The sequence below is a fragment of the Thunnus albacares genome, chromosome 1, assembly GCF_914725855.1.
Source record: "Thunnus albacares chromosome 1, fThuAlb1.1, whole genome shotgun sequence".
NCBI classification, from domain to species: Eukaryota; Metazoa; Chordata; class Actinopteri; order Scombriformes; family Scombridae; genus Thunnus; species Thunnus albacares.
In genome coordinates this window covers 39,430,891-39,456,480 of record NC_058106.1, presented here as the reverse complement: position 1 = coordinate 39,456,480, position 25,590 = coordinate 39,430,891, and the positions used below count along the sequence as shown (strand labels likewise).

The 25,590-nt window shown below is 42.6% G+C and overlaps 2 protein-coding genes across 5 annotated transcripts in view; one reads left to right on the top strand and one right to left on the bottom strand.

Moving 5' to 3' along the window:
- Nucleotides 1-25,590, top strand: part of LOC122986896 (NLR family CARD domain-containing protein 3-like) — a 1,497,050-nt gene that overhangs the window by 710,974 nt on the left and 760,486 nt on the right. The gene's annotated exons all lie outside the window — the stretch shown is intronic.
- Nucleotides 5,239-25,590, bottom strand: part of kifc3 (kinesin family member C3) — a 58,250-nt gene continuing 37,898 nt past the window's right edge. For 3 of the 4 annotated variants that reach the window (XM_044358470.1, XM_044358449.1, XM_044358478.1), the window contains exons 6-22: nt 25,179-25,244; nt 24,624-24,764; nt 23,275-23,556; nt 21,774-21,947; nt 18,145-18,292; nt 17,830-17,960; nt 16,953-17,064; nt 16,147-16,328; nt 15,780-15,884; nt 15,456-15,586; nt 12,587-12,710; nt 11,573-11,702; nt 10,874-11,103; nt 10,486-10,638; nt 9,906-10,035; nt 9,522-9,568; nt 5,239-7,649 (exon numbers count right to left, since the gene is read on the bottom strand). In XM_044358470.1, coding sequence (XP_044214405.1) covers nt 7,641-7,649; nt 9,522-9,568; nt 9,906-10,035; nt 10,486-10,638; nt 10,874-11,103; nt 11,573-11,702; nt 12,587-12,710; nt 15,456-15,586; nt 15,780-15,884; nt 16,147-16,328; nt 16,953-17,064; nt 17,830-17,960; nt 18,145-18,292; nt 21,774-21,947; nt 23,275-23,556; nt 24,624-24,764; nt 25,179-25,244 — 2,295 coding nt within the window. In that variant the 3' untranslated portion in view covers nt 5,239-7,640. The remainder of the gene's footprint in view (nt 7,650-9,521; nt 9,569-9,905; nt 10,036-10,485; nt 10,639-10,873; nt 11,104-11,572; nt 11,703-12,586; nt 12,711-15,455; nt 15,587-15,779; nt 15,885-16,146; nt 16,329-16,952; nt 17,065-17,829; nt 17,961-18,144; nt 18,293-21,773; nt 21,948-23,274; nt 23,557-24,623; nt 24,765-25,178; nt 25,245-25,590) is intronic. The other variant, XM_044358459.1, reaches the window with a different exon arrangement.

The window sequence follows — 25,590 nt, the reverse complement described above, 5'->3', positions numbered from 1 at the left end:
TGTGCCGATGAGCGTGCAACGATAACATTATGCCAATAAGAGACAGTTCCCTGGGAGTTAGCAAGAAGGCTAATTTGTGGTGTAACATTTTGGTTTTCTGTGTGAAGGCCGCCAGGCCTTTTTTTAGTGTGAGGAAAAAGGCAAAAGATGCTGAGGCAGTAATTTCTAAGGTAAGTCATACTTGTACTATCATCAAAGCATCAAGATTACTCAGAAATAATGACCAGATGGTTTCGAACATAATTTAAAAAATGAAGTGGAGTCTAGAAAATAAGCTTCGCAATAGGAGAGGGTATAAAATATCATGTTTTATGATTTTACGTTAGGTTCTTTATCCCAGGATGAAGGCCTCGGTTTGCTCTGTATTGCTCATTATCCACAGTAAACCTATTAACATTGAACTCTACCAGCTTCCAATGTATTTTTTGAGTCACTCTCTCTTATTAGTTTTGAATTTAATACTCAGTTGTGGGTGACGAAGAAGTGACGATGAAGATTTATTGGCCCATTTGAAGATTTCCCACAACATTAGCTTAGCGTAAAGACTGGGGGCAGGGGCAAACAGCTAGTTTAGCTTAGCACAATATTAGCCTGGCTGGTTTAAAAACACACGACCAACGCTTGTTGTCTACTCTCCATTATTAATTATTCTCTCTCTTCTGGCACCGTACCTGATTATTTTAAAACCGCTAGTGTCCAGCCTCTCCTTAAAAAAATCTTCTCTCAATCCAGCCCAATTAAAGAATAATAGACTGATCTCCAAACTTCCTTTTCCATCTAAAATCCTCGAAAAAATTGTCATTGACCAACTCCTGAACCTGGTTGAGGATCATAGTATCTTTGATAAATTTCAATCCAGCTTTTGTCACAAACACAGTACTGAGGCAGCACTATTGAGAGTAACAAATGACATCTTCATGCACGCTGACAAAGGTGAATACTCCATTCTCACTCTACTTGACTTAACTGCTGCATTTGATACCATCGACCATACCATCCTACTTTGTCGACTGCATAACTGGGTGGCCTTTCTGGTACAGCTTTAAACTGGTTTCATTCTTATTTAACAAATAGATTTTTTAATGTCTGTGTAAATAATCATGTATCCTCCTCCTAAGCTCCCCTCCAGTGCGGCGTTCCTCAGGGTTCTGTCCTTGGGCCAATCCTGTTTTCATTGTATATCCTCCCTCTGGGTCAGTTGTTCAGCCGCTTTCATGAAATGTCATATCACTGTTATGCCGATGATACTCTGATCTATTTCTCTGCCAAACCCAATTACTTGAACCAACTGTCCTCCCTCCATGATTGTTTAGCTGCTACCAAAGAGTGGATGACCCGAAATGTTCTCCATATAGACCCTGAAAAAACTGAAGTTCTTTTAATTGGTCCTGAAATCTTTGTCAATGCTTCTACTCAGTTTATTGGCCCACTTCACCCGAACATTAAATCCACTGCTAAGAATCTCGGTATCATCTTCGACCGGTATATGACATTTGACCATCATGTTAATAAGCTTGTCCAGTCCTGTTTTCTTCAGTTAAGAAATATTGCGAAAATAAGACCTATATTGCCCCCTACTGTTCTTGAACAATTAATCCACACATTCATTTTCTCTCGGTTAGACTACTGTAACTCCCTTTACACCTGCCTCAGTCAGTCTTCTCTAAAACGTCCACAGTTAATCCAAAATACAGCAGCTAGACTTCTTACCAGAACTAGCTGTATATCCCACATTACCCCTGTTCTTGCATCCCCCCATTGGCTTCCGGTACAATTCAGAATAAACTACAAGATCCTGTTGATTACATATAAAGCACTCCATGACGTCGCCCCCAGCTACATTTCTGAGCTCCTTGTTCCCCGTTCCACCTCACAACCTCTCCGGTCATCAAATCTTGGCCTTCTATCTATCCCCCGCACAAACCGCAAATCAAAGGTGAAAGGATTGACATTGTTACTGATTTTACATATCTTGGTGTGAAACTGGATCCAAATTTGAACTTTAAGTAACATATTAAAAAAAGTTTTTTTCTGAACAACACATCATAAAAAACATTTTGCTTTTGACTTAAAGCTGGAAGGATTTGACTCGTCTTTAATTAAAGGAGGTAACCTCACTCATCTTATAGTGGAATCTATAAAGTTTTTAGACAGGTTCATAGTAAATCCTTCTGCCTAGAGGTGGAAATACAGCGTCAACCTGCATATAAGCACCACTACACCTTGTTTCACACACTGTAACATTAGGAAAGAGTGGAATCTTTTTTTCTGTTTTTAAAAAAAACTGTGCCAAATTGCACCTCCCTGTCTGTAAATGTCCTAAAAATGAACCATTAAAGACCACAAAAGGATTTTTTGGTAAATACTTCTGTTGGCACATATTCTATCTAATCCTCACAAAACTTGGTACATACCATATTAAAATGACCCTGAATAAAACTTATGAGTTTGTATTTAGGTATAACTTACCGTTTGTTGTGATGTGGAATGCTCTGCCAGTCTTATAGAGCAGATCTATCATTCCTTCATGTACCAACCTTTATCATAATGTAACTCACCTGGTGCAGCAGGTCCTTCTGTCTGACACACAGATGTTGAAGTGGCTGCAGTTGTACTGGACTAAGACCAGTTCTGCTTTTATCATCGCCACAAAGAAGAAGGTGGTGGTACCAGTCATGCAGCACTGGTGAAAACACTTTTCATATCTTTGCAAAGTTAGGCTGCTTTCCAAAAACACATTCTTTCCAGTGTTGGGCCTTATGCTCCAGTGCATGAGACAAAGGCAGGCCTGCATGCAAGTCACAGAGCCTGATAACAGGAAAGGGCGCCAGGACAGACAAAGGGAGTCCAAACGGACTCCATATCCCAACATGCACTGTTCAAGTTCACACCTAGGTGCTAAACCCGAAACGGTCTCAACAAACAGTCTGTCATTGGCAGAGACGCTCCTGCACAGAGGAGCATCATGATGACACAGCAGTGACATAAAACCTGAAGGCACACAGAGAAACATGCCTTCCATTTTGAACTGAGCTCGGGGGAAGTTCTGTCCCTCCGTGAGCCGGATTCACTAAAGGGGGTAAACCCTGTGCACATGTTTTCCCCCACCGACTGTGGAAGACTCTCCCCTCGCCGGACGAGACGAGACTTCGCCGTGTTCGCTGGAACGCCATCCCTGGATCCAAGAGAGATCGCTGCTGCAACCAGCGCTCTCACCGCCTGCAGGAGGAAGAAACAGATTTTCTTCACAAAGACGCCGACAACTTCTCTGCTCCGCTCTTCTTCAACTTAGTCGACTGCTGTTTTCTCTGCAACGCCGCCGAGGACCAGTTTATCTGCCATCAGACACGTGTGTTTTACACAGAATTGGGTGAGTGCAAGATGCTGACCACAAAGTGGCGCCATCTTGCTATTGTCTAACCAAGACACCGCCGTCACGTCCGCCATTCGGTTCTCGCATTCACCTGCATGTGTTCAACACCGTATATAGCTGTTTGTGTTTGCTTAGGTAGAATTAGATTTTAGAATAGTTGTTTATTGGTCAGAGCATTTATTAACTTTGTTAATCTTAAGTTTAATAAATACTGTTATATCTTTAAGGAGAAGTTCTTCTGTCGTTATTGTGTGTAACATATTGTGAAAAGTGGCTGATTGAAGGAGTCAGAGCTCGAATTCAACCTTCTTTGTTCACCCTTGAATGTTTATCTCTTAGATATTAACATTCTAGATGAACTCTTTTATGAGACCACCTTGTTTTGGTTATTGGTCCCGGGTTCTGGGTGGTTCCCCGTATTTGTTCATTCATGTTGATAATTCTATGAATTTTTATAATTGATCATTTCATAGCTGATAATTATTAATTATTGCTAATAACCAACCGTGCCCCTCACAGATTGGACAGTTGTGCCCCACCAGTAAGGTTCTTCAACAGTTGGTGCTTGAATTATTAATTAATATTAATATCTTAATTTCATAATTCATGATTATGAATTATTGCTAATAACCAAACGCACTCCTACCAGTCCCAACACCAGTATTTAAGAGGTCTGGCTGTTCTCTGGAAACTGTTATGATGTTTCATGTAAGAATGAGGATATTATGTGGAGACAGTAGGTGTACTGTATCAGAGTTGTAAAATCCTGTCTGTCAGTGTTACAAACTGCTTCCCAGCAGTAACTGTTATTCAGAGTTTTTGTTGTTGCGTGATGCCGGAGCAGGAAGTTAAAGCAGCTAGCTGAGGTTAGCATGCCGGCTGGTGTTTTGGTTTAACCTGTGACTGTGTTATCTGGTGACTTTCAGGGGAAACGTGTCGTGGTTGTCGTGGTGACGGCAGCTGTTGAAAACACCAACAGAACGTGTAGTTGTCCTCCTTCAGGTCTTAAATGATCTTATGTTCAACACAGTATATATGGTCCTTTTTGTATAGAATCATGTAAATTAAATGGTGTCGCCAACAGGAAGCATTCACACGTCCTCACTTGTTTATCTGTTTGTGTGTAAGCGGGCATATGTGTGAGATACAGTGAGCCGCCTGTACCTTTCTGTATCGTATATGTGTTTATACTTATATTTGGTGTCTGAGGGCCTCTACAGGTGTCCAGCATCAGTCATGAGTGTCTCCACCCAGCTGGCTGCTGATGAAGATTTAAACACTCAGAACTATTCAAAGCATCAACTGTTATTCTCCTACCTCATCCAACACAGGATCTTCATCATTGCCTGATATGAGCGTCTACTATGGACAGAATAACATTTTTTGATTGTAAATATTTTCATACCAGTGGTGTCTTGGTAGGTGTGTATACTGTGACTTCTACTCCACTACATTTAGCTTCAGATTTTTAACTCAAAACATCTGATACAGCAGTAAAACACTGCACACACATTAATGCATCAGTAATAATAGTGTAACTACATTTTGAAGTATTTATATATTGCAGTACTGCAACTTTTTGGTACTTTAAGGATCTGAACATCACATCATAAAAGACATTATTTGGCTTTTGACTTAAAGCTGGAAGGATTTGACTCGTCTTTAATTAAAGGAGGTAACCTCACTCATCTTATAGTGGAATCTATAAAGTTTTTTTTAGAGGTTCATAGTAAATCCTTCTGCCTGGATGTGGAAATACAGCATCTATCTGCATATACAAACACTACACCTTGTTTCACACAGACTGTAACTTTAGTCTGTGTGGAACAAAGTGTAGTGGGACACCTTAAAGAACTGAAATCATATCAAGAGGTGACAGCTGAATTTATTGGGGCTTTTCTCATTTACTTCAGTACAGAGTTTTCTTGCAGCAGCATCTAGTGGACATGAGAGAAACTGCAGCTGAACAGAGTTTAAAGGACGAGTTCACAGCAGTCAGGTGTCCGTATGAACAGTGAAAGAGGTTTTCCTCGCTGTAATCATTCCTCCTGTTCATACTGGATATTAAAAGATCATAAGTAATGGGGGTCAATGTGGAAAAATGATGCATTCAAAGTCAAACTTAAAAAGACTTCAAATAGAAAGTAGTGAATAGAAGTAGTTCCAACAAAAACAGTCCAGTCGTTCAGTGGAGAGATGTTACTGTTGAATTTCATCTCCTCTGTACTGGTTGGAAAGCGGAGGTTGGAGGTTGAAAGCAGAAATCTCAGAAACAGACATCTCTAAACCTGGACAAATAAAACCAAAACCTTCTGATACCACTACAGAGAAGACCTTGAGGGATACAGAGTCATGGTTCAAATGTATGACAAAAGTCCTACAAACTACCAATGTCCTTATTGTTTTAAGACACTTGAAAACTGTGAACCTTTCAGTACATGTAGTTGGACGACCTTTGGCAACTCCACCTTTAGTTGCCATGTTTCCTCCTTGAAGCTGATTAGCTTATCATAAAGACTGGACGCAGGGGGAAACAGCCAGCCTGAGTTTATGAATTTAAGGGGCAGTTACATGCAGAATAACAGCATATCCATCCGCCAAGTGCTTCTATGCAGCATTTCCAACTCTAGTGCACTTCGGTTGTCAGAAACAGTCGGTGAGCACATGTTTGGGTTTAGTTTCTGTACAGGCACAATGGTACCAAACTGGTCAACCTCACTGTGATGACAAGACTTCAGGAAGCTGCACCAACTGTTGTTCAACAAGAAATAGTTCCATGTAAAGCCCCCTAAAACCACACACTGTAGTCATTACATTTGTTGGTGTATTTTTGAACTTTGGACAGAGCCAGGCTAGCTGTTTCCACTCTTTATGCTAAGCTAGGCTAACCACATCCTGAATCCAGCTCTGTATTTCAGTGAATAAGAGTATTTCCCAAAATGTGTCTAACTATTCCTTTGAATATGTCACTGTACGTCAACATGGACTAGAGAGTTATGTGTTTGTTTTGGAGTGTTTATTAAAAAGGGAATACAAAAAAACCAAACTGTAGAAATCTACAGTGGCGACAAAGCAAGCAGACAAGTTGATCTTCAGATCAACAACACACAGCAGCTCATCGTGTTTCTAATCATTCCTGCTAACTACAACTACAACACACAGTTTACTCGTCCTGCGTCACCTCCAGCTCAGCACCGGGTCAACAGCTACAGGACCATCTGCTCTGTCTGAGGTCAAAGGTCACCTGTGGTTTCCTAGATTTTTTTTTTTTTTAATACAGAGGTGACGTGAGGACTGCAGGAGCACATCGAGATAAACAGTCGAGGAAAGTTAAGAAGGTTTGAGCATCTTTTTGTTCAACTTCAACGAGCTGAAGGAAGACGAAGCTTCGTCCGCTCTGCATGAAAAACAAACATCCACAGGAACAGAAGAGCATCAAAAAAAAACAATAATCATGTACACATGAGAAGATTGCCGCATATTGCTCATGTCCTATTGGACAGCTCGGTATCAGTGGAGTACCCTGATTGGATAAAAGGAGGACTTTGAGGACGTGAAGACAGCCTCCGCAAGAAAACTAAGACAGAGGACTGAGGACACACGGGGAAAAACTGAGAACTCAAATTAATCTTAATTTTCCCCCCAATGTCCGCATCCTCCACCAAAAAGAAAAAAGTCAAAATTAAACAAAAAAAAAAAAGATTAAAGCATGTCAAACATAAATATATAAACCATATTATGCATATATTATAATCAACCACATCTTGGATTGTGGGTTAGAAAATAATCTAGAAGTTTAAAGTGCAACTTTACAAAGAAACAATAAAAGAAATACTGTGATTGGAAAGCATATACTGATTTTTGGGGGGGGGGGTAGGAGATGTTAGCAAGGATTTCAGTTCAGTTCAGATGGGAAGAGCTCGAGAACTTCGAGGGGCTTCAGTGGTTTCTCAGAGTCACTGGAGTCCTGTCAGGTTGTAGAATCAGTCAGCACAGCAAGAAGACACAGAAATCAATATATTTGGCCATGTTCTCTGCTGATAGATGACAGATCAGAGTCTGGAGATTAGGTTTTTCTGCCCCCGTGAAGTTCTCATCAGTCTTTGCTACTAGGCGGCTGAGGAGGATAATAAATCCAGCGAGGCGAGGTGGAGTCCCGGCGGCGTGGGGGAGGGGCGGGGGGGAGCCTCAGGGTGTTGGCCGATGCCCTGCGCTCAGACCCGGACATTCAAACAGCATCGTCTCCGGGTCGCTCAGGCCGTCAGCTTCAGTCGTCCTGCAGAAAAAAACCAGACCATCACTCAGCAGTCATGTGACCCATTAAACCATGTCCACACTGCTAACAATAAATGTGAAAACTATCTGTAGACACACTAACATCTTGCCTGAAATATCTCAACAACTATGACATGGATTGCTGTGACATCTCATATAGACATTCGTGTTTCCCAGAGGAATGAATCCTGGTAACCCGCTGACTTTTCCTCTAGCGCCACCAGCAGGTTCACATCTGTGGTTATAAGTAAAAATGTCTCTACTGTTAGATGGACGAACGTCATTTGATTCAGACGTTCCTGGTCTGTGAGAACTTTTCATCTAGCGCCATCATCTGGTCACAATTTTAATCTCTCCAATACCTGCCAAACTAATGACATTCACATCAGCCTCAGCTGTTCTTTGTAGTGTAGTGCTACTCTGTACGTTAGCAAATGTTAACATGCAAACACGAAACACACTAAAAATCACTGGGTTCAAATTTGATCCAGTTTTAGTGTTTTTTTTATATTACTGTTGGTTTATTTACCCAAACGAGAGCTTGGTATGATCTATAATCTATAATCTAATCTCTTGACCAAGTGATTTTTAGTGTGTAAAATGAAACACTTAATTTAATTTCTCTTGTAATAACTGGAAGTATAAAAGGGTTTACTACTGCAAACAACACTTCTACAGTTTGGATCAACATGAAACTCTCCTGGTTGAATGATCAGGACAAAGATGAACAAATGTATTAGAAAACATCTGGTTCTTTTATTCTCACATCAACCTCTGGCTAGTTATTACATTCCCTCCTGGTTACCTGCAGTTTAATGAACCCAGCTATGTGTAAGATGTCCTGTTTTAATAATTCAAAAGTATTTTCAGATTTATCCTCTCAGTGTGGACATGGAGGCAGAAATCCCACAATCCTCAGCTTAATCAGCAGGATGCCCAGCCAGGCCACAGAGCAGCAGACACGAGCGAGGAAGGGGGGAACAAGATTCATCCAGACACCAACTCACTCACAACACCCACTCACTCACTCTGCAGTCACAAGGAAAAGACAAGATGGGTTAATGGATTTATGGTGAGAACAGGAAGTTGGACTGAGACGCACACACAGACTCTTTAACTGCGTTTAAAGATGTCACAGATTCCTCATTTAATTATTTTTAAACAGGTGTTAATATCAGTTTCATCTCTGTGTCCAGTATATAGACAGGTCCAGGATGTGTTTAGCCTAGCTTAGCAAAAAACTGAAAGCAGCCCATCCTCAGTGGAAATGACTCAAAATCAGACAGATGTTATCTTTTGATGGAGCTAAGCTAGCAGTTTCCCTCTGCTGCCAGTCTTTGTGCTAAGCTAAGCTAAACCATCATGGACTCTCTGTACTGGACCCACAGAGATGAAACATGAACATGTGAAAGAAATTTACATACAAAGAATTCCCAAAAATGTGGGATTGTTTCTTTAAAAGTTGTGACTTTTGGGGGTAAAAGACAAAAGGATTCAGTTCCTTGTGACTTGAACTTGTTCCAAAGGTTCGATAAAAACAGACTCCAGCGTTCAAACAGGCGACACAAACAGGCCTACGGGCTCTGTGGGCCCTGCTCACTGCCCTGCAGGCACACAGAGAAGCTGAAGCAGCTCTGTGTGCCCTGCTCGCCGCCCTGCAGGCACACAAAGAAGCTGAAGCAGCTCTGTGTGCCCTGCTCGCCGCCCTGCAGGCGCAGACAGAAGCCGCAGGAGCTCTGTGGTTAGGGGTGGAGAGTGTTAGATGAGTGGAAGGAGGGAAGGAGGGGTCGACCAGGCCATATGTGGGGCACCATGCCATGCTGAGCGTTTCCATGCCAAGCTATCCACCAATGAGCATACAACCCCCACCTACCTGCCCACCGTCCCCCACCAATGGGCTGGCTCTGTCTACCTGTCTGTCTGTAAACCAACCAATCAGACCACAGAATGAGGACACAGAAGAAGAGCAGCCAGGGTTCACACCTGTCATGTTCAGGAGTTATTTATTCAATCTGAATCCTCTTCACCATGTCGGCTTTTATTACAGATACTGGTTTCCTACATTTCCCAAAATGCCTTCTGTCAGCACCCAGAGAAGACGTGTGCAGATCAGCTGATCATCAATATATTATGATTAATAAACAGAGTAAGTTCAACTCTAAAGCTTTTGTAAATTAAATGACCATTTATATTAAATGTAACACAGTGTGTGTGTGTGTGTGTGTGTGTGTGTGTGTGTGTGTGTGTGTGTGTGTACCTGTGGACAGCTGGGACTGGGACCTCCTGCGGGAGCTACTGGGAGTTCTGGAGGCGGAGGACAGGGTGGAGCCGGCGCTGCTGGCCCGAGAGATGGGGAGGGGCACCGGGGTGACCGGGGGCGAGTCCAGCTGCACAGAGGTCAAAGGTCAGACGTCGAGTTGAATCAGATCAGAAACTCTAGGTGTTAAAATTTGTTTTATTGTTGTTTAGTTTGGACTTGAAATAAAACATTTATTTAGTTTTTATTGTCTGAAAATCAAATAAAATTTTAAATGTATTTAAATATATTATTTTCACTTTGTTTTTCTTTTAATTCATATTATTTTTGAAGTTTATTTAAATTAATATAATTTCATATTTAATATATATATTTTTATATATATTTTAATTTATACAATATATATAAACTGTTTAATTACTGAGATCTTATGAACTTATTTTCATTGAACAAATTAAATTGAATTTTTTTGAATGTTAATGTTTCATCAGATCAAATATAATAAATAAATAAATAAATAAATAAAGTGTAAGACTGACAGTTGTTACGTCCTCGCTGCTTCCTGTTTATACTCGTTTACCTCGACGCTGTCGTGGGTCGGCGAGGACGAGGTGGACGAGTTCTCGTGTCTCCTGGAAGACGAGGAGGCGGAGTTCAGCTCCACGCTGCGAACGCGCTGGGCGAACTTCAGCGAGCACACCGACTCGCTCATGTTGCTGGGCAACGGAGAAACCTGCAAAAACACGACACAGTCAAGAAGATTCTCACATGTTAAAGGCATCGTTACGTGGTCACAGAGCGGAGTTTCTCTCATGTTTTAGTCCGTTTGTACCGTCAGACGGACGTCGCTCTGAGCAGAATGACACAGTACAAGGATTCAACTGACAACATGAGGTTCTTCTGGTTAATTTAAGTTTAGATTTTGTAGATGTGAAGGTTTCAGAAAGCTCCTCGGGTCCTGGTCTCACCTGCACCATCATGAGCGTCTTGCTGTCTCCGCTCAGGGAGTCCTGCAGCAGGTAGGTGAGGCGGGAGTTTCTGAACGGGACGTGGGAGTGTTTGCTCCTCAGGGCGTTGATGACATCACCGAGCGCCGACAGAGATTTGTTGATGCACTGAGCTTCTCGGAGGCGGCTGCCCTCCGCGCCCGACTTACCGATCCGCTCGGAGCCCGCCAGGTCCACCAGGTTCAGCTTCCCTGCAGCCGAAACACAGCGAGACAGACTCAGACGTCGCTGAGCGTGTGTGTGTGTGCATGCATGTGTGCGTGTGTGTGTATGCGTATTTGAGTGTGTGTGTGTGTGTGTGCATGCATGTGTGTGTGTGCGTGCGTGTATGCATGTGTGTGTGTGCGTGTGTGTGTGTATGCATGTGTGCGTGTATGTATGCGTGTGTGTGTGTGCATGCGTGTGTGCGTGTATGTATGCATGTGTGTGTGCGTGTATGTATGCATGTGTGTGCATGTGTGTGTATGCATGTGTGTGTGTGCATGCATGTGTGCGTATATGAATGTGTGTGTGCGTGTATGCACGTGTGTGTGCGTGCATGCATGTGTGTGTGTGCGTGTATGTGTGCGTGTGCGTGTGCGTGTGTGTGTGTGTGTATGTATGCATGTGTATGTGTGTGTGTGTGTGTGTGTGTGTGTGTGTGTGTGTGTGTGTGTGTACCCTGTGTGCAGTTTCCGGTGGCGGAGTTGAATCCGGACACGGTGATGATGAGCAGAGCGTGTGAGCGAGAGCTGTGTTCGTTCAGGTTGGTGCAGGCCGTCGCTCTGTTCATGTGACCCAACTCAAACACCTGAAGGCACACACACACACACACACACACACACACACACTCAGTTCTTTTCATCATTAATTCATCTGCAGATTATTTTCTTTATTAATCGTTTGGTCTGTAAAATGAAAAAAGTGAAAAACGTCCATCACAGTTTTTCCGAAGCTGAACGTTTAAATATTCAAATTGTTTGTTTTAAAAACTAAAGATATTTAATCCAATCATGTTAGACTTAAATATTCACATCTGAGAAGCTGAAAACACAGAAGTTTTGTCATTTTTTGAATGAAAACTTGAATCAATTATCAAAAAATGTTGTTGGTTTATTTTCTGTCGATCAACTTATTGATTAACTGACTGGTTCAGCTCTGATCTCCTGGTTTTAATGGATTTCATATTCCGCTACACTACTAATTATTTTATTAAATTATTATTATATAATTAAATTAAAATAATTATAATAAATTATAAAATATGGTTTCGATACTTGCCTAAAAGATCTCTTAAAATCTGCTCGTCTGACATCACAAATGTGAATCAGTCTGAAACCTCTCAGATCATTTTGTGTGTTGTTGCGCAGAACAAAATGACTCAGCTGGACAGACCAACAACCAATCAGAGCAAAGAAACATGTGACATCACGCTGAGCGACGGAAAACATATTTATCTGATCAACAAAAGCTTTAAGTGCAGTTGTTTGTTCTTTTAGATAAAATATACCGTCCAGCTGGTTTAATACTGTTGAGATAACAGAGTCAACAGACATGAACCTGCTGAAACTGATCAATAACTCTGTATTCTAGTGTGTCAATTTGTTTCATTCACACAAAAATGAAGTTGAAATCTCGGGAAAGATCTTGTAACATTTTACACTGAAAGGACAGCAGGAAGTGTCCGGCTCTCACCCGGTTGATGTCCTCGGGGCTCTGGACGGTGAACTCGGTCAGTCCGGGGACGTAGAGCTGTCCGCTGCCGTCAGGGTTCATCTTGATGTCCAGTTTGTCGGTGGGATTTTCTCCCAGCAGGTTCCTGATCAACGACAAGAGACGATCACAACCTGCAGACAAGCACTCAGGGCTCAAACAACACAGGAGACGCAAGGTCAGAGGTCAGACCGGGTCACTATAACACAACGGACGTCTCCATCCACACCTGCTAGTCTGGTTCATGTGTGTGTGTGTAGTTATTACTAAATACTCTCTCAGCCAATCACATCACTGCTCTCATAGCTCTGAAACAGCTCAGCCAATCACAGTTTAGCATGATAATGACAGCTCTTTTCTTCAGGAAACGTCTGGATATTATAGATGGATGCAGACTGATTTACTGACTTTCCCGCTTTAACCGCAGACGCAGTTCTGAGACGTATGTTTCCAGAGCAACGTCTAAGACTGAACATCTGTCTGCGTCTCTCCTTCCAGATGTGCAGCTCTGCACTGGTCACCAGATACCAGACAGACGGTCAGAGCGAGTCTCCAGGTCAGAGTACAGTCAGCTGGTTGTCGTGTCTCCATCAGGTGTTACTGTTTGTTCTGTTTTCAGCTTCTCCAACAACAAACGAACTAAATAAAGACACTTTTACAGCATTGTGTGTTTGAGTTTGTATGAAATGATGTGTTTCTTCTGTAGTAATTATTGAGCGACTCCACTTTAAGACTGAAGAACCTCCACATTCACACGGACGACCTTCATCTCTGTGATGAAGACAAATGTCTCTGCTCTCACTGGTTCGTCTGTAGAGCCAACAACACACGACAGACTTTAACCTTCATCGTGACCTGAGTCTCCACTTTAAAATCTATTTCACATTTTCTTTTTCTCCCCGTTTTAAACGTCCTGCAGATAAACTCGTATTAAACTGAGCTGCAGATAATCTGAGAGTTTAATCTGACTGAAGACAGTTCTCAGAGTTCTGGACCTTTCTGCCAAAAACTGTTTTTTTTTTTATCCAGGATCCAGATGTTGAGCCCTCAGCGGCTTTACACAGATGTTCTGTTACACAACAGCTGGACAGATGACTGCAAAGCATTTAATATGATCCACCTTTACATAACTGCTCTGAAACAGCAGATAATCTGTGGAACGACCTTCATCGACATCTTTAAACCTCCAGCAGATAAAAACACACACACAGACTGACCTTAACATGCCCAACGCTTCATTTTACACATCTGTAACCTCCTGATAATTTACCTCAACATTTCCTGGAAAGAATAAATGTCATTTGGTACTAATTAAAGGGAAAAAACGTCTCTGATCTGAGCTGCTGTAACACTTTATTTTACAGCTGAACACTTTAGATATTTAATGGTTCATTTTACAGAGAGGCTGCTGTGTTAAGTTGCTGTATTTGGTAAATATTCACTCATATTTGGCTTCATATGGTTCTAAAACCATAATATGCTAAAATATCTTTTGACACACAAAACTACACATTGAAAGTAATTTACTAAAAGTCTAAAATAACGAGTCATCAAGTAATTCCACCTTAACTTTTTCTGTTTTTTCCTCATTTGCACCAAACTGCACCACTTTCTCTGTAAAATATCCTAAAAAATTAACCATTAAATCAGTATAAAATGAATGGATCTGTTAACTCAAAGACTCTTCTACTGAATTAATTAATTGGTCCCAAATAAACTCGGTATGTGTTTTCCCTTTAATTTGCACCAAATTACAACATTATTTCCTCTGAACTTTCTGCTAAATTATTCACAAATAACAGACTTGTCAAATAAAGCAGGTAATCCTGTTAGCATTACATCATTATTTTGTGGTATCTTTTCATTAAAGCGTCTGTAACATCTCTCCTCCACAGTCTGATGTGTCAGTGTGTGATGTGTTATTGGCTCGTAGTAATGAACCTACAGAGAATCATCAGAGACTCTGCAGCTCCTCTCGGCTTTACGGAGCTTTATAGTGAGTTTCAGCTCATTGTTTATCTGTCCGGCTGCAACTTTACTGTTCTGGTTCACTCTCAGCGTCTCATAGCGTCGTTTTCAGAGAGAAAAAGCTGTAAAAAGCCGCTGTACGCTACCTGCTAACAGTTAGCTGTAGACTAGCTGGTGAACATAGTGGAGCATTTAGCAGCTAAAGAGCCAGATATTTCCCTCAGGAGTTGGTAGAGAGTAAAAACAGCTAAAAGAGAGTGAATATTGGACAGAAACACGACTCCACATGAATGATAATGTTGCTCCGTAACTGCTGGATGTGGAAATAAGCAACTGTTTGCTAACATGTTAGCCACAAGTACTTTATAAGCTGATAATATGACAGAAGTAGTTTTTACAGACTATTCTGCTGAAAACAAGTGGAAAAAACACTTAATTTCAAGCAGCTTTAACCAGATTGAAACTATAAAGGACCGAGAATAGAACCCTGAGGAACCTCACATATAATTACTGACATTATCAATGGGAGGATCATGTTGCTACGTGACTGCTGGATGTGGAAATAAGCAACTGTTTGCTGACAAGTTCAACATATCAGCTTAAAGATGATAATATGTCGGAGTTATCCACTACTGGTTTCTGATGGAAGCTAAGTTTTGGAAGAGCAGTAATGACCATGAATGTAGGCGGCAGGTTTGCACAACAAGAAGAAGAACGTGTGGAATAAAAAAAAGGCGACATTCTCTTCTTCTGCTGCATCGATATTCATCTTTTTTTTTGGTAGAAACTGTCCATCATGAGCGAGATGATGAATCTGTGGACGACTCTTCAACATCTTCTGACCTAAAACTAGCTGAGGATCAGCTGAGTGTTTGTGTCTCACCGCAGGGTCTCGTTGTAGATCTCCACCATGCTGACGGTGATCTTGTAGTCCCAGTCCGGAGCTTTCTCCGTCACCTCGGAGAACAGCAGGCGCAGAGCTCGCTGGTTGATGCCGGGGTCGTCGACCACGCCCTGAACACACACACACACAGAGGGGGGCGGAGTCTACAGGCGGCTCTGATCACACCTGGGAAGCTACGACTTTTACTGTGTCGGACTCAATAAGAACGTTTCTAACATTAATTTATCGGCGTCTTTTGGAATTCAAACAATAAAAAAGTTTCTCCTCAAACTTTCATCGTCGTCACGTAAACTGTGATGTTACCTCCATGGTGTAAGTCTTCCCGGAGCCTGTCTGTCCGTAGGCGAAGATGCAGACGTTAAAGCCGTCGATACAGGAAGTGACCAGAGACTGGACCTCCTGAAACACCTGGACCAATCAGAGAGAAGACAGACTGATGACGGATGCGTCTTATCATCATCGTCGATCTGTTTTATATGAGCTTGTCTTTGTTTTATGTTGCATTTTAGAACTAACAGCTGAGTAGCTACAACAGACTGCGATCAATAAAGTCTGATCTGATCGGTTATTTAGATTGATGATCTGATGTGTTCATGTTCAGATCAATAACCTGTAATATGTATATATTTATATGTAAATGTTTCTGTCTCTTTAACGAGGCGTCACCGACCTCTTCCTGCGTGGCCTGAGGCGGGAAGACTTTATCCAGTTCAAAGGTCATGACTTTGCCCTTGTTGGAGAGGTAGAGGACGGCGTCGTCGTCCGAGTCGAAGCTCAGCATGGTTCTGGCATCGGCGGAGTCCTGCTCCTCCTGACTGACCGGCCGGACGCGGCAGAACACACGGATGTTACCTAGGAAACCAACACACACACACACACACACGCACACACACACACACGCACACGCACGCACGCACCAGGGAGGAGTTTAGTCTCAAACTCTTTTCTGTTTAACAAACATTCTGCTTTTCTACTTATTTTTTTCTGAATATTTTCAGTTTCTCTGAGACTTTAAGGAACTTAAAAGGGACTTCCTGTTAAAAACAAACTTATTTGAAGCTGATTCCAGGATCTTTAGACCCAGTAATGTTTCAGAAGGAGTCAGTATGACCTGAGAAATGTTTGATTCTGACAGCGTGGAGAAGAAGTCTTCTGTCTTCCACACATTCCTGATTCTTACTGACCAGGTTACTTCAGTCAGAGTTTAGTTGTGTTGAGTTTATTAACAGCTGTTGAAGAATTTCATGGAAAGAACTTTTCCTTCTCCAGGTTTTTTTTAGCGTTTGGGGATTTGAGGGAGATTCCAGATTCAGAATCAGCTTCATTGGTCGAATATGTTCAAACATATGAAGAATCTGGTTTCTGAGGACTTTGACTCATAACTTCTCGTTACCTCTAAAGTCCCGCCTGACAGAATAGATCTGGAAACACAACGTCTGACATTTGGATGTAAAAAAAAAAATCTCATTTTCAGACCTTTGAGTCGAACCAGCTCGTTGTGACATTTCTTCCTCAGGTTCATCTCTCTCTTGTATTTACGCAGCAGCTCCTGGTTGGTGGTGCTCACCTCGCTGATCACCTGACAGATCTGACACACACACGCACACGCACGCACACACACACACACACACACACACACACACACACACACACACACACACACACACACACACACACACACACACACACACACACACACACACACACACACACAGATTAATAGTTTGAATTTAGAGTCTGAAAGCTGCAACAGCCTGATCAGACTGATCATTTCCTGATCTAATGCGGAAAAATCTGTCATGTAACTCATTCTTGAATAAATCGGAGACACTCGCATGTTTCCTGGATGAAAGTCCAATAAAAGATTTAATGGAGATGAATTAAAGTCTAAATGGTTTCATGGATTTTGAGGTTTATTGTTGGAGCTGATGAGGCTCAAACAGTCAGTCTGGTTTTTGGTGATTTGAGCTGTTTGGTAAAACTGGAACTTTTGTTTTAATGGCATTTTGATGATGGTGCAGGTTTATAAATCAGATGCTTGTTTACTTCAGTCTGTTCAGACTGATCAGCCCTGTGTGTGAAAACGCAGCAGGATGCAAACACAGAAGAAGAAACAGGCTCAACTTTTACTGCAACGCAACATTATGACATCACTGCGTTGACCAATCAAACATCAGCACATTCCTACAGTCGAACTCTCGATCTTTGCATCGAAAGATTATATTTGCTGGGATAACTTTCAGGATTCATAAAATATTTGTATTATAAACCTCAGTGTGGTGTTTGGTTGTCTGATAAGCCGTTAGTTTCTCTAACTGGATCATATGTCATGAGCCTGAGCGCGCTCACTCACCTCCTGCTTGGCCTCTGTGATAGCTTTGTCCAGCATGAAGGGAAACTCCTGCACCTGCCTCTTCAGACAGTTGTAGTCGCAGGTGAGCGTCCGGAGGGCCGGCTGCAGACTCAGCAGGTTCATACGCACCCCTGAAACCAATCATCCATTCATCAATTAGACAATATTCAACCAAAAATACTAATATGTGATGGTTGCAGCTTCTCTCTTTTACATCACTGTTAATATCTTTGGGTTTCAGACTGTTGGTCTGTCAAAACAAGACGTTTTAAAGACCAAATGATGAATCAGTGGAAACACAGGAAGCCGTCCGACCTGCCAGGTTCTCGTGCACAGCTTTCATCTCGCTCTCGGCTCTGATGAACGCCTCCTCGATCACACGGTTCTTCTCCTCCTCCAGGTTCTGCATCTCGGCCTCCAGCTGCCCCTGAGCGCGCTCCATCTCGCCTTCGTACACCAGGATCTGCAGGGGAGCAGGAAGACATGAGCGGAGAGGACGACACACCTGTACGGGGCCACTGGAGGGACAAAACACTAAAGACTGTGAGGGAGGAAGAACCTCAGCTGCATATACAGCACCAGTCAAAGTCTGAACACACGTTACCATCTGCTTTAATGACGACATGTGTCCAAACTTTTGACTCGAACTGTATTAACCACTAAATATTCATATTTACAGCTTCATATTGACTTTCCCACATCTACACATATCCACAGATAAGTTAGAGCGTGTTCTGGTTCACTAAAGCTTCATCTAGCAGCTTCTCATGCTGAGCGTCACTTTCAGCTCATATCAGCTGTTACTAATTAATTCTGTGAGTCACTTGATGACAAAATGAAACTCGTCTGTCGGTTTGTGTGTCTGTAACTCGACCGAAGATCATCTGTGAGGGAAGAAGCTCCACTCTGTACAATCAGAGTGTTTCTGTGAGTGAGACGGAGTTTTTACACCAGGACCTTCAGGATTTGGATCAATAAGATCTGCAAAATTTTAGTAGCTCCAGCTGTTATTTGAATGTGTCAGATACATATTACAGTTTATGTTTATGGCGGCAGCAGCAGCAGCAGGTTTCTCGTGGTCGTTTGGTTCACTCTCTGATACAGCAACACAAACGTTCAGGAGTTTGAGATAAACTTCAAGGTCTCTGAGATGTTTGTATTGACGACGGAACTTTTATTACTGACAAAATACTGTGTTTTTATTGCGACACCACTGAGGTCTGAACTGTCAACAGAAACACATGACGGACCCACCAGAGTCCACGTAGTTTAAACATCTCCAAAGTCTCCAACTTTACTGGCTCTGAAACCTCTTAAGTTCATAAACTGCCTTTTTATGTGAATGTGAGAACTGTATAGTTTACTGTTATCTTCTTATGGAGGAATGGAGGGAGATCCAAATGGATTATAGGTTTCTGATTAAATTAATTAAATAAATATCAATATATCAGTCTTCAAAATGTTTAGAGACCCCATCGGGTTTTTAAGTTTGAATGTGCAAACAACTTTAACAAAAATAAAAAAAAATAGAGCATCACTAAACAGAAGATTTAATCTCTCAAAGGAACTAAATTAAACACATTTCATACTTAACCAACACAAACAGCAACAATAAGTCAACTAAGAATCAGCTGTATCACTGGAGAACACACAGGTAAATCTGACCACACAGGTGTACAAGGTTCAGGAGGCGGAGCCTGAAACACAGGAAGGCTACATTCACACTGAAGGTAAATGTTCCGAAACAGACACGTTTGTTTAAATGCATCAGTCCAACATTTTAGATAAATATCAGTTTCATATCTGTGAGTCCAGTTCAGACAGAGGTCCAGGAAGTGTTAGCCTAGCTTAGCACAAAGACTGGAAGCAGGGGGAAACTGTTAGCCTAGCTTAGCACAAAGACTGGAAGCAGAGGGAAACTGTTAGCTTTGCTTATCACAAAGACTTAAAGCACGGGGAAACTGTTAGCCTAGCTTAGCACAAAGACTTAAAGCAGGGGGAAATTGTTAGCTTAGCTCAATCAAAACAGAAAAAAATCCACCTTCGAACAACTCAAAGTCTGTCTGATGTACAATTGTAAAAGGGAGAAATTATGATTTTAGCAGCAGTTAGCGTTGGAGCAACTTGTTCACTATAAGTTCCTCAATTTTACCTTAAAATTACATTAATTAATTTATTACCCATTAATAATGACATGATTAAGGTTGATGGGATGCTTCCAGTTTTCGTGCTAAGCTAGGCTAACAGTTTCCCTCACTTCCAGTTTTCGTGCTAAGCTAGGCTAACAGTTTCCATCGCTTCAAGTTTTTGTGCTAAGCTAGGCTAACAGTTTCCCTTGCTTCAAGTTTTTGTGCTAAGCTAGGCTAACAAATTCCCTCACTTCTAGTTTTTGTGCTAAGCTAGGCTAACAGTTTCCCTTGCTTCCAGTTTTTGTGCTAAGCTAGGCTAACAGTTTCCCCCGCTTCCAGTTTTTGTGCTAAGCTAGGCTAACAGTTTCCCTTGCTTCCAGTTTTTGTGCTAAGCTAGGCTAGTATGACTAGCGGCCACATTTGAAAATCAAAAAAATGAATAAAATAAATAATAATCAAATCTCAGAAGTAAATTGTCTTTTTGTCGTAGTGTGAACGCAGCCTTGATGGTGTTCAGGCATGAAACTGGGAGCACTGGGAGAGATTTACTGGGACTGTTCACATCACAGAGTCTGACAGGATCCAAAGCTTCCCAGTAAAACCAGTTTAAAAACACATTTCCTGAGTCCTTTTAATGGTTTTTAGAGCCCACATCAACAAAAAACCCACATTACTCATATTTCTGATCCAGACTGAAACTTTTTTCTCACTAAATCTTCCAAATCATCTCATGTCAGATTCACTCGGACTCGACCAGACAGTCACATGATCTTCATCTTCACAATTATCAAATATCTGATAGTTAATATAAGAGCAGGTACATGAGCTGCAGGGCTCCTAACATATGGAACTCTTTGTCTCATTTCATTAGTTTTTAAAAGATATAATAACCATAATATTAACTTTGATATACATAAAGGTTATATTACATATATAGATAGTAGTATATATGTGACATTGTAAATATTGTTTTTTATGGAGCTTACATGATTAAAGAATTTAATTGGACTGCTCCTGATTTTTGATTTATGCAGAGTTCCTCAAGGGTCTAAATGGATAAATAAATAAATAAATAAATAAATAAATAAATAAATAAATAAATAAGAGGGAACAGATCATTAAACCTGCTCTTCTGGATGTGAAGGACGCAAAGATCGGAATCTACGGGATTAATTATCCTCAAAAGTTAATCGACATGAACAGTATTTGGCAGCTTTGGAGCCTCTCAGCCAGCGAACTCTCGCTGTGACCTCTGATCTCAGTGATGTCACAGGGGGGGGCGGGCCCAACCTTGGACAACCTGCGAACGACCTCGCCGTTGCCCCTGCCGACGGCCTTGGAGAGGAGGCCGCACAGACGGCCTCGATCGGTGAGCAGCTGCAACCCAACGCATGCAGAGAGGAAAGAGTTAACTGTGGAGCTTCATCCTCCATCATCATCATCATCATCATCATCATCATTCATCCACTCTGATAAAACGTCTCCTGCTTCACTGCACAGCTGCGACTCTCCACATCAGGACAACAAACAGCCCAAAAATTCACTCAGAAGCCTTTTTTCTGTCCATGCTGACTGTTTGTGATGTCACCAACAGTCAGAGACGTGATTGGCCGGAATATAAAACTACCTGATTTAAGGAGGGCTTTGGGGTTGAATACGAGGAAATGAGGTCATGTATTTCTGGACATTTTAGCGTGTGTGTTGGTGTGCAGGTTGTATGTGCTGAGTGACACTAAACACATCCTGGACGTCTCTCTCTGGAGCAGAGACACAGAGCTGAAAGCGACGCAGCAGCTTCGTTCCTGTTCACGTTACCTGCGTCCTCAGCTGAGCGCAGGTCCGCTGTGACTCGTGCAGCTGCGTCTCCAGCTCTCGCAGCAGCTGCCTCTGCACGGCCAGCTGCTCCTGCAGGGCGCCGTTCTTCACCTGCATGTCAGCCAGAGCTTTCTGAGAGTCGGCCGACTCCACCTCCACCGTCTGAGTCACGAACTGACCGAGAGACAACAAGCTCACATCAGAAGCCTTTCATTTACATTCAGTCATTGTTATTTCAGTAGAAAATTACACTAACTGTAGATTATATATATATATATATATATATATATATATATATATATATATATATGGATAAATATTATAGAGAGTTAATGTAAGACAATAAAAACAACACATGCCTAATTAAAATAACAGACAGTTATGAGAATTAAATGTGTTTTGTGTCTGATGATGTAAGATAAATATAAAGTAGCAACCAATCAAGTTACAGTTTACATCCACGTCTGTCCGGACTCATCAGCTGGGATGATGGGAGGGTTGCTGGAATGGTAGGAGGGTTACTGGGATGGTAGTAGGGTTACTGGGATGGTAGTAGGGTTACTGGGATGGTGGGAGGGTTACTGGGATGGTAGTAGGGTTACTGGGATGGTAGTAGGGTTACTGGGATGGTAGTAGGGTCGCTGGGATGGTAGGAGGGTTGCTGGGATGGTAGGAGGGTTGCTGGGATGGTAGTAGGGTTACTGGGATGGTAGGAGGGTTGCTGGAATGGTAGTAGGGTTACTGGGATGGTAGTAGGGTTACTGGGATGGTGGAAGGGTCGCTGGGATGGTAGGAGGGTTACTGGGATGGTAGGAGGGTTGCTGGGATGGTAGTAGGGTTACTGGGATGGTAGGAGGGTTGCTGGGATGGTAGGAGGGTTGCTGGGATGATGGGAGGGTTACTGGGATGGTAGGAGGGTTACTGGGATGGTAATAGGGTCACTGGGATGGTGGAAGGGTCACTGGGATAGTAGGAGGGTCACTGGGATGGTAGGAGGGTCACTGGGATGGTGGGAGGGTTACTGGGATGGTAGTAGGGTTGCTGGGATGGTAGGAGGGTTGCTGGGATGGTAGGAGGGTTGCTGGGATGGTAGGAGGGTTACTGGGATGGTAGGACCATCACTTGGCCGCTAAATCTGATTCTGCTAGAACACAGTGTTGTTGCCATGACAACAGAAGATGCTTCAGATATGATGTTGCTACGGAGACGCTACAAATTCTAGAATGTTCTTCACAAACATCTTCAACCCGACAGCATCCGACCAAATGTGACATATGGTCACAATCTCCCTTTTATTTTATCATTTCATCGTTTAATCTATAAAATGTAAATAAAAAGTCTACATTTACGATTTCTGTGTTGTCTTGTTGTTTGTTTTGTCAAAGAACAGTGAAGCCTCGTATCTCACATCTCCAGCTTTCATCACTGTTATGATGTTTGTCTCCAAATTACAGCTGGAGAAACATGTTCAACATGTCACTAAACTGCAGCATCTCCTCACCTTCACTTTCGGGGGCATGGCCGCCTGTCTGGCCAGCTCCTCCTCGCACTCCTGCAGTCGGAGGGTGAGTTTCTGCTCGGCGTCCCCCTGCCTCAGCCGGGACTCCTCCAGCTGCCGCCGGCCGGCGTCCAGCTGCCGCGTGGACTCGTCCAGCTGCCTCTGCAGAGCCTCCACCTTGGCGGTTTTCTCCAGCAGCTCTCGCTCCAGCTCAGCCAGCCGTCGCTCCCTCTGCCGGGCCTGGCTCTCCCAGCGGGACACCTCCCTCCGCAGGGCCTCCGCATCCTGCAGGACACACACACACACACACACACACACACAGCGACGGTTTGACACAGAAAGAACCACTCTCTCTGTTCCTGAAGCTTTATGATGCCGTTGTTAGAACAGGATGTTTAATAGTAACACACACTAGAATATGAAGGTCTGATGAGCTGTTTGGTACTTTAACTGCACCAGAAAGGAAAATTAATTAAATTAATTTAATTAAAATACTATTAATAGAGAGACTGTAAAGTGGAAAAGTAGTGTGTGTGTGTGTGTGTGTGTGTGTGTGTGTGTAGGTGTGAGAGTGTGTGTGTGTGTGTGTGTGTAGGTGTGTGTGTGTGTGTGTGTCTGGCTGTGTGTGTGTGTGTGTAGGTGTGTAGGTGTGGTTGTGTGTGTGTGTGTGTGTGTGTGTGTGTGTACCTGGCTGTGTCTGTGTGTGAGTGTGTGTGTGTGTGTGTGTGTAGGTGTGTCTGTGTGAGAGTGTGTGTGTGTGTGTGTGTGTGTGTGTAGGTGTGAGAGTGTGTGTGTGTGTGTGTGTACCTGGCTGTGAGTGTGTGTGTGTGTGTGTAGGTGTGTGTGTGTGTGTGTGTGTGTGTAGGTGTGAGAGTGTGTGTGTGTGTGTGTGGTGTGTGTGTGTGTGTGTGTGTGTGTGTGTACCTGGCTGTGAGTGTATGTGTGTGTGTGTGTGTGTGTAGGTGTGAGAGTGTGTGTGTGTGTGTGTAGGTGTGAGAGTGTGTGTGTGTGTGTACCTGGCTGTGAGTGTGTGTGTGTGTGTGTGTAGGTGTGTGTGTGTGTGTGTGTGTGTGTGTGTAGGTGTGAGAGTGTGTGTGTGTGTGTGTGTGTGTGTGTGTACCTGGCTGTGAGTGTGTGTGTGTGTGTGTGTGTGTGTGTGTGTAGGTGTGAGAGTGTGTGTGTGTGTGTGTAGGTGTGAGAGTGTGTGTGTGTGTGTGTGTGTGTGTGTACCTGGCTGTGTGTGTGTGTGTGCGTGTGTGTGTGTGTGTGTGTGTGTGTGTGTAGGTGTGTGTGTGTGTGTACCTGGCTGTGTGTGTGTGTGTGTGTGTGTGAGTGTGTGTGTGTGTGTGTACCTGGCTGTGGCTGCAGCTGCAGTTCTCTGCAGCAGTGTCGAGGTTCTGCAGCTCTGAGCTCCTGCATGACTTCAGCTCCTGCTTCAGACGCTCGTTCTCCACCACCAGCAGCTCCAGCTGCTTCTCCAGGTCCGTCGCCCCCTGCAGGCCACAACCAGACACGCTGGAGGTTCATTCATGCTTCACATTATGTCTGAACTTAAAGAAAACATATTCTGCACATTCCCAGGTGTATATTTATATTCTGCAGGTAGAAAAACTGTCACAAACAAAGCACTCAGAGCAGCTTGAAGCTTTGAACATGTTAAACATCCGACGTCAGAACAAGATATAAATAACAAAACCACTTAAAGCTGAAAATGTCTCCTTTAAGATTTTTATTCTTTTTTTAAACTCCACTTTGTTATTCTGGTTTCAGCACTAATCACATCAACAATGAGCCGTTTTGTGTTACTGGAATGTGTGTGTGTGTGTGTGTGTGTGTGTTGTATTTATATTTAGGCGGGTGTGTGTGTGTGTGTTTTTTCCCAGGGTTCTTCAGGAATGTGGTCTCACCAGCTCAGAGCGAAGTCTCTCCACCTCCTGAGTCTGATCCAACAGCTTCTCCTCCAGCTCCTCCACCTGGAAACCACACCGTCACCGTCCGTTACCCCGACTCTTACTTATTAATCATTAAATTAATCGTTTCATCTATAACATGTAAATATCACAGTTTACTAGAGACCAAGACAACAGTAACAGCAAATATTCACATGTAAGAAGATGGAATCAGAGATTTTTAGATGTTTCTGATCAATAATCACAAATATTGTTGCCAATTAATTTCCTGTCGATTGACTAATTGATGAATCATTTAAGCTTTAACTGAAAATGACGTCTTTACCTTGATGACTTTGCACATTTTTATTTTCCTCATACTTTCAAATCCATATTCCATGTTTTACTTTATAAAAAAACTTTCTATTTT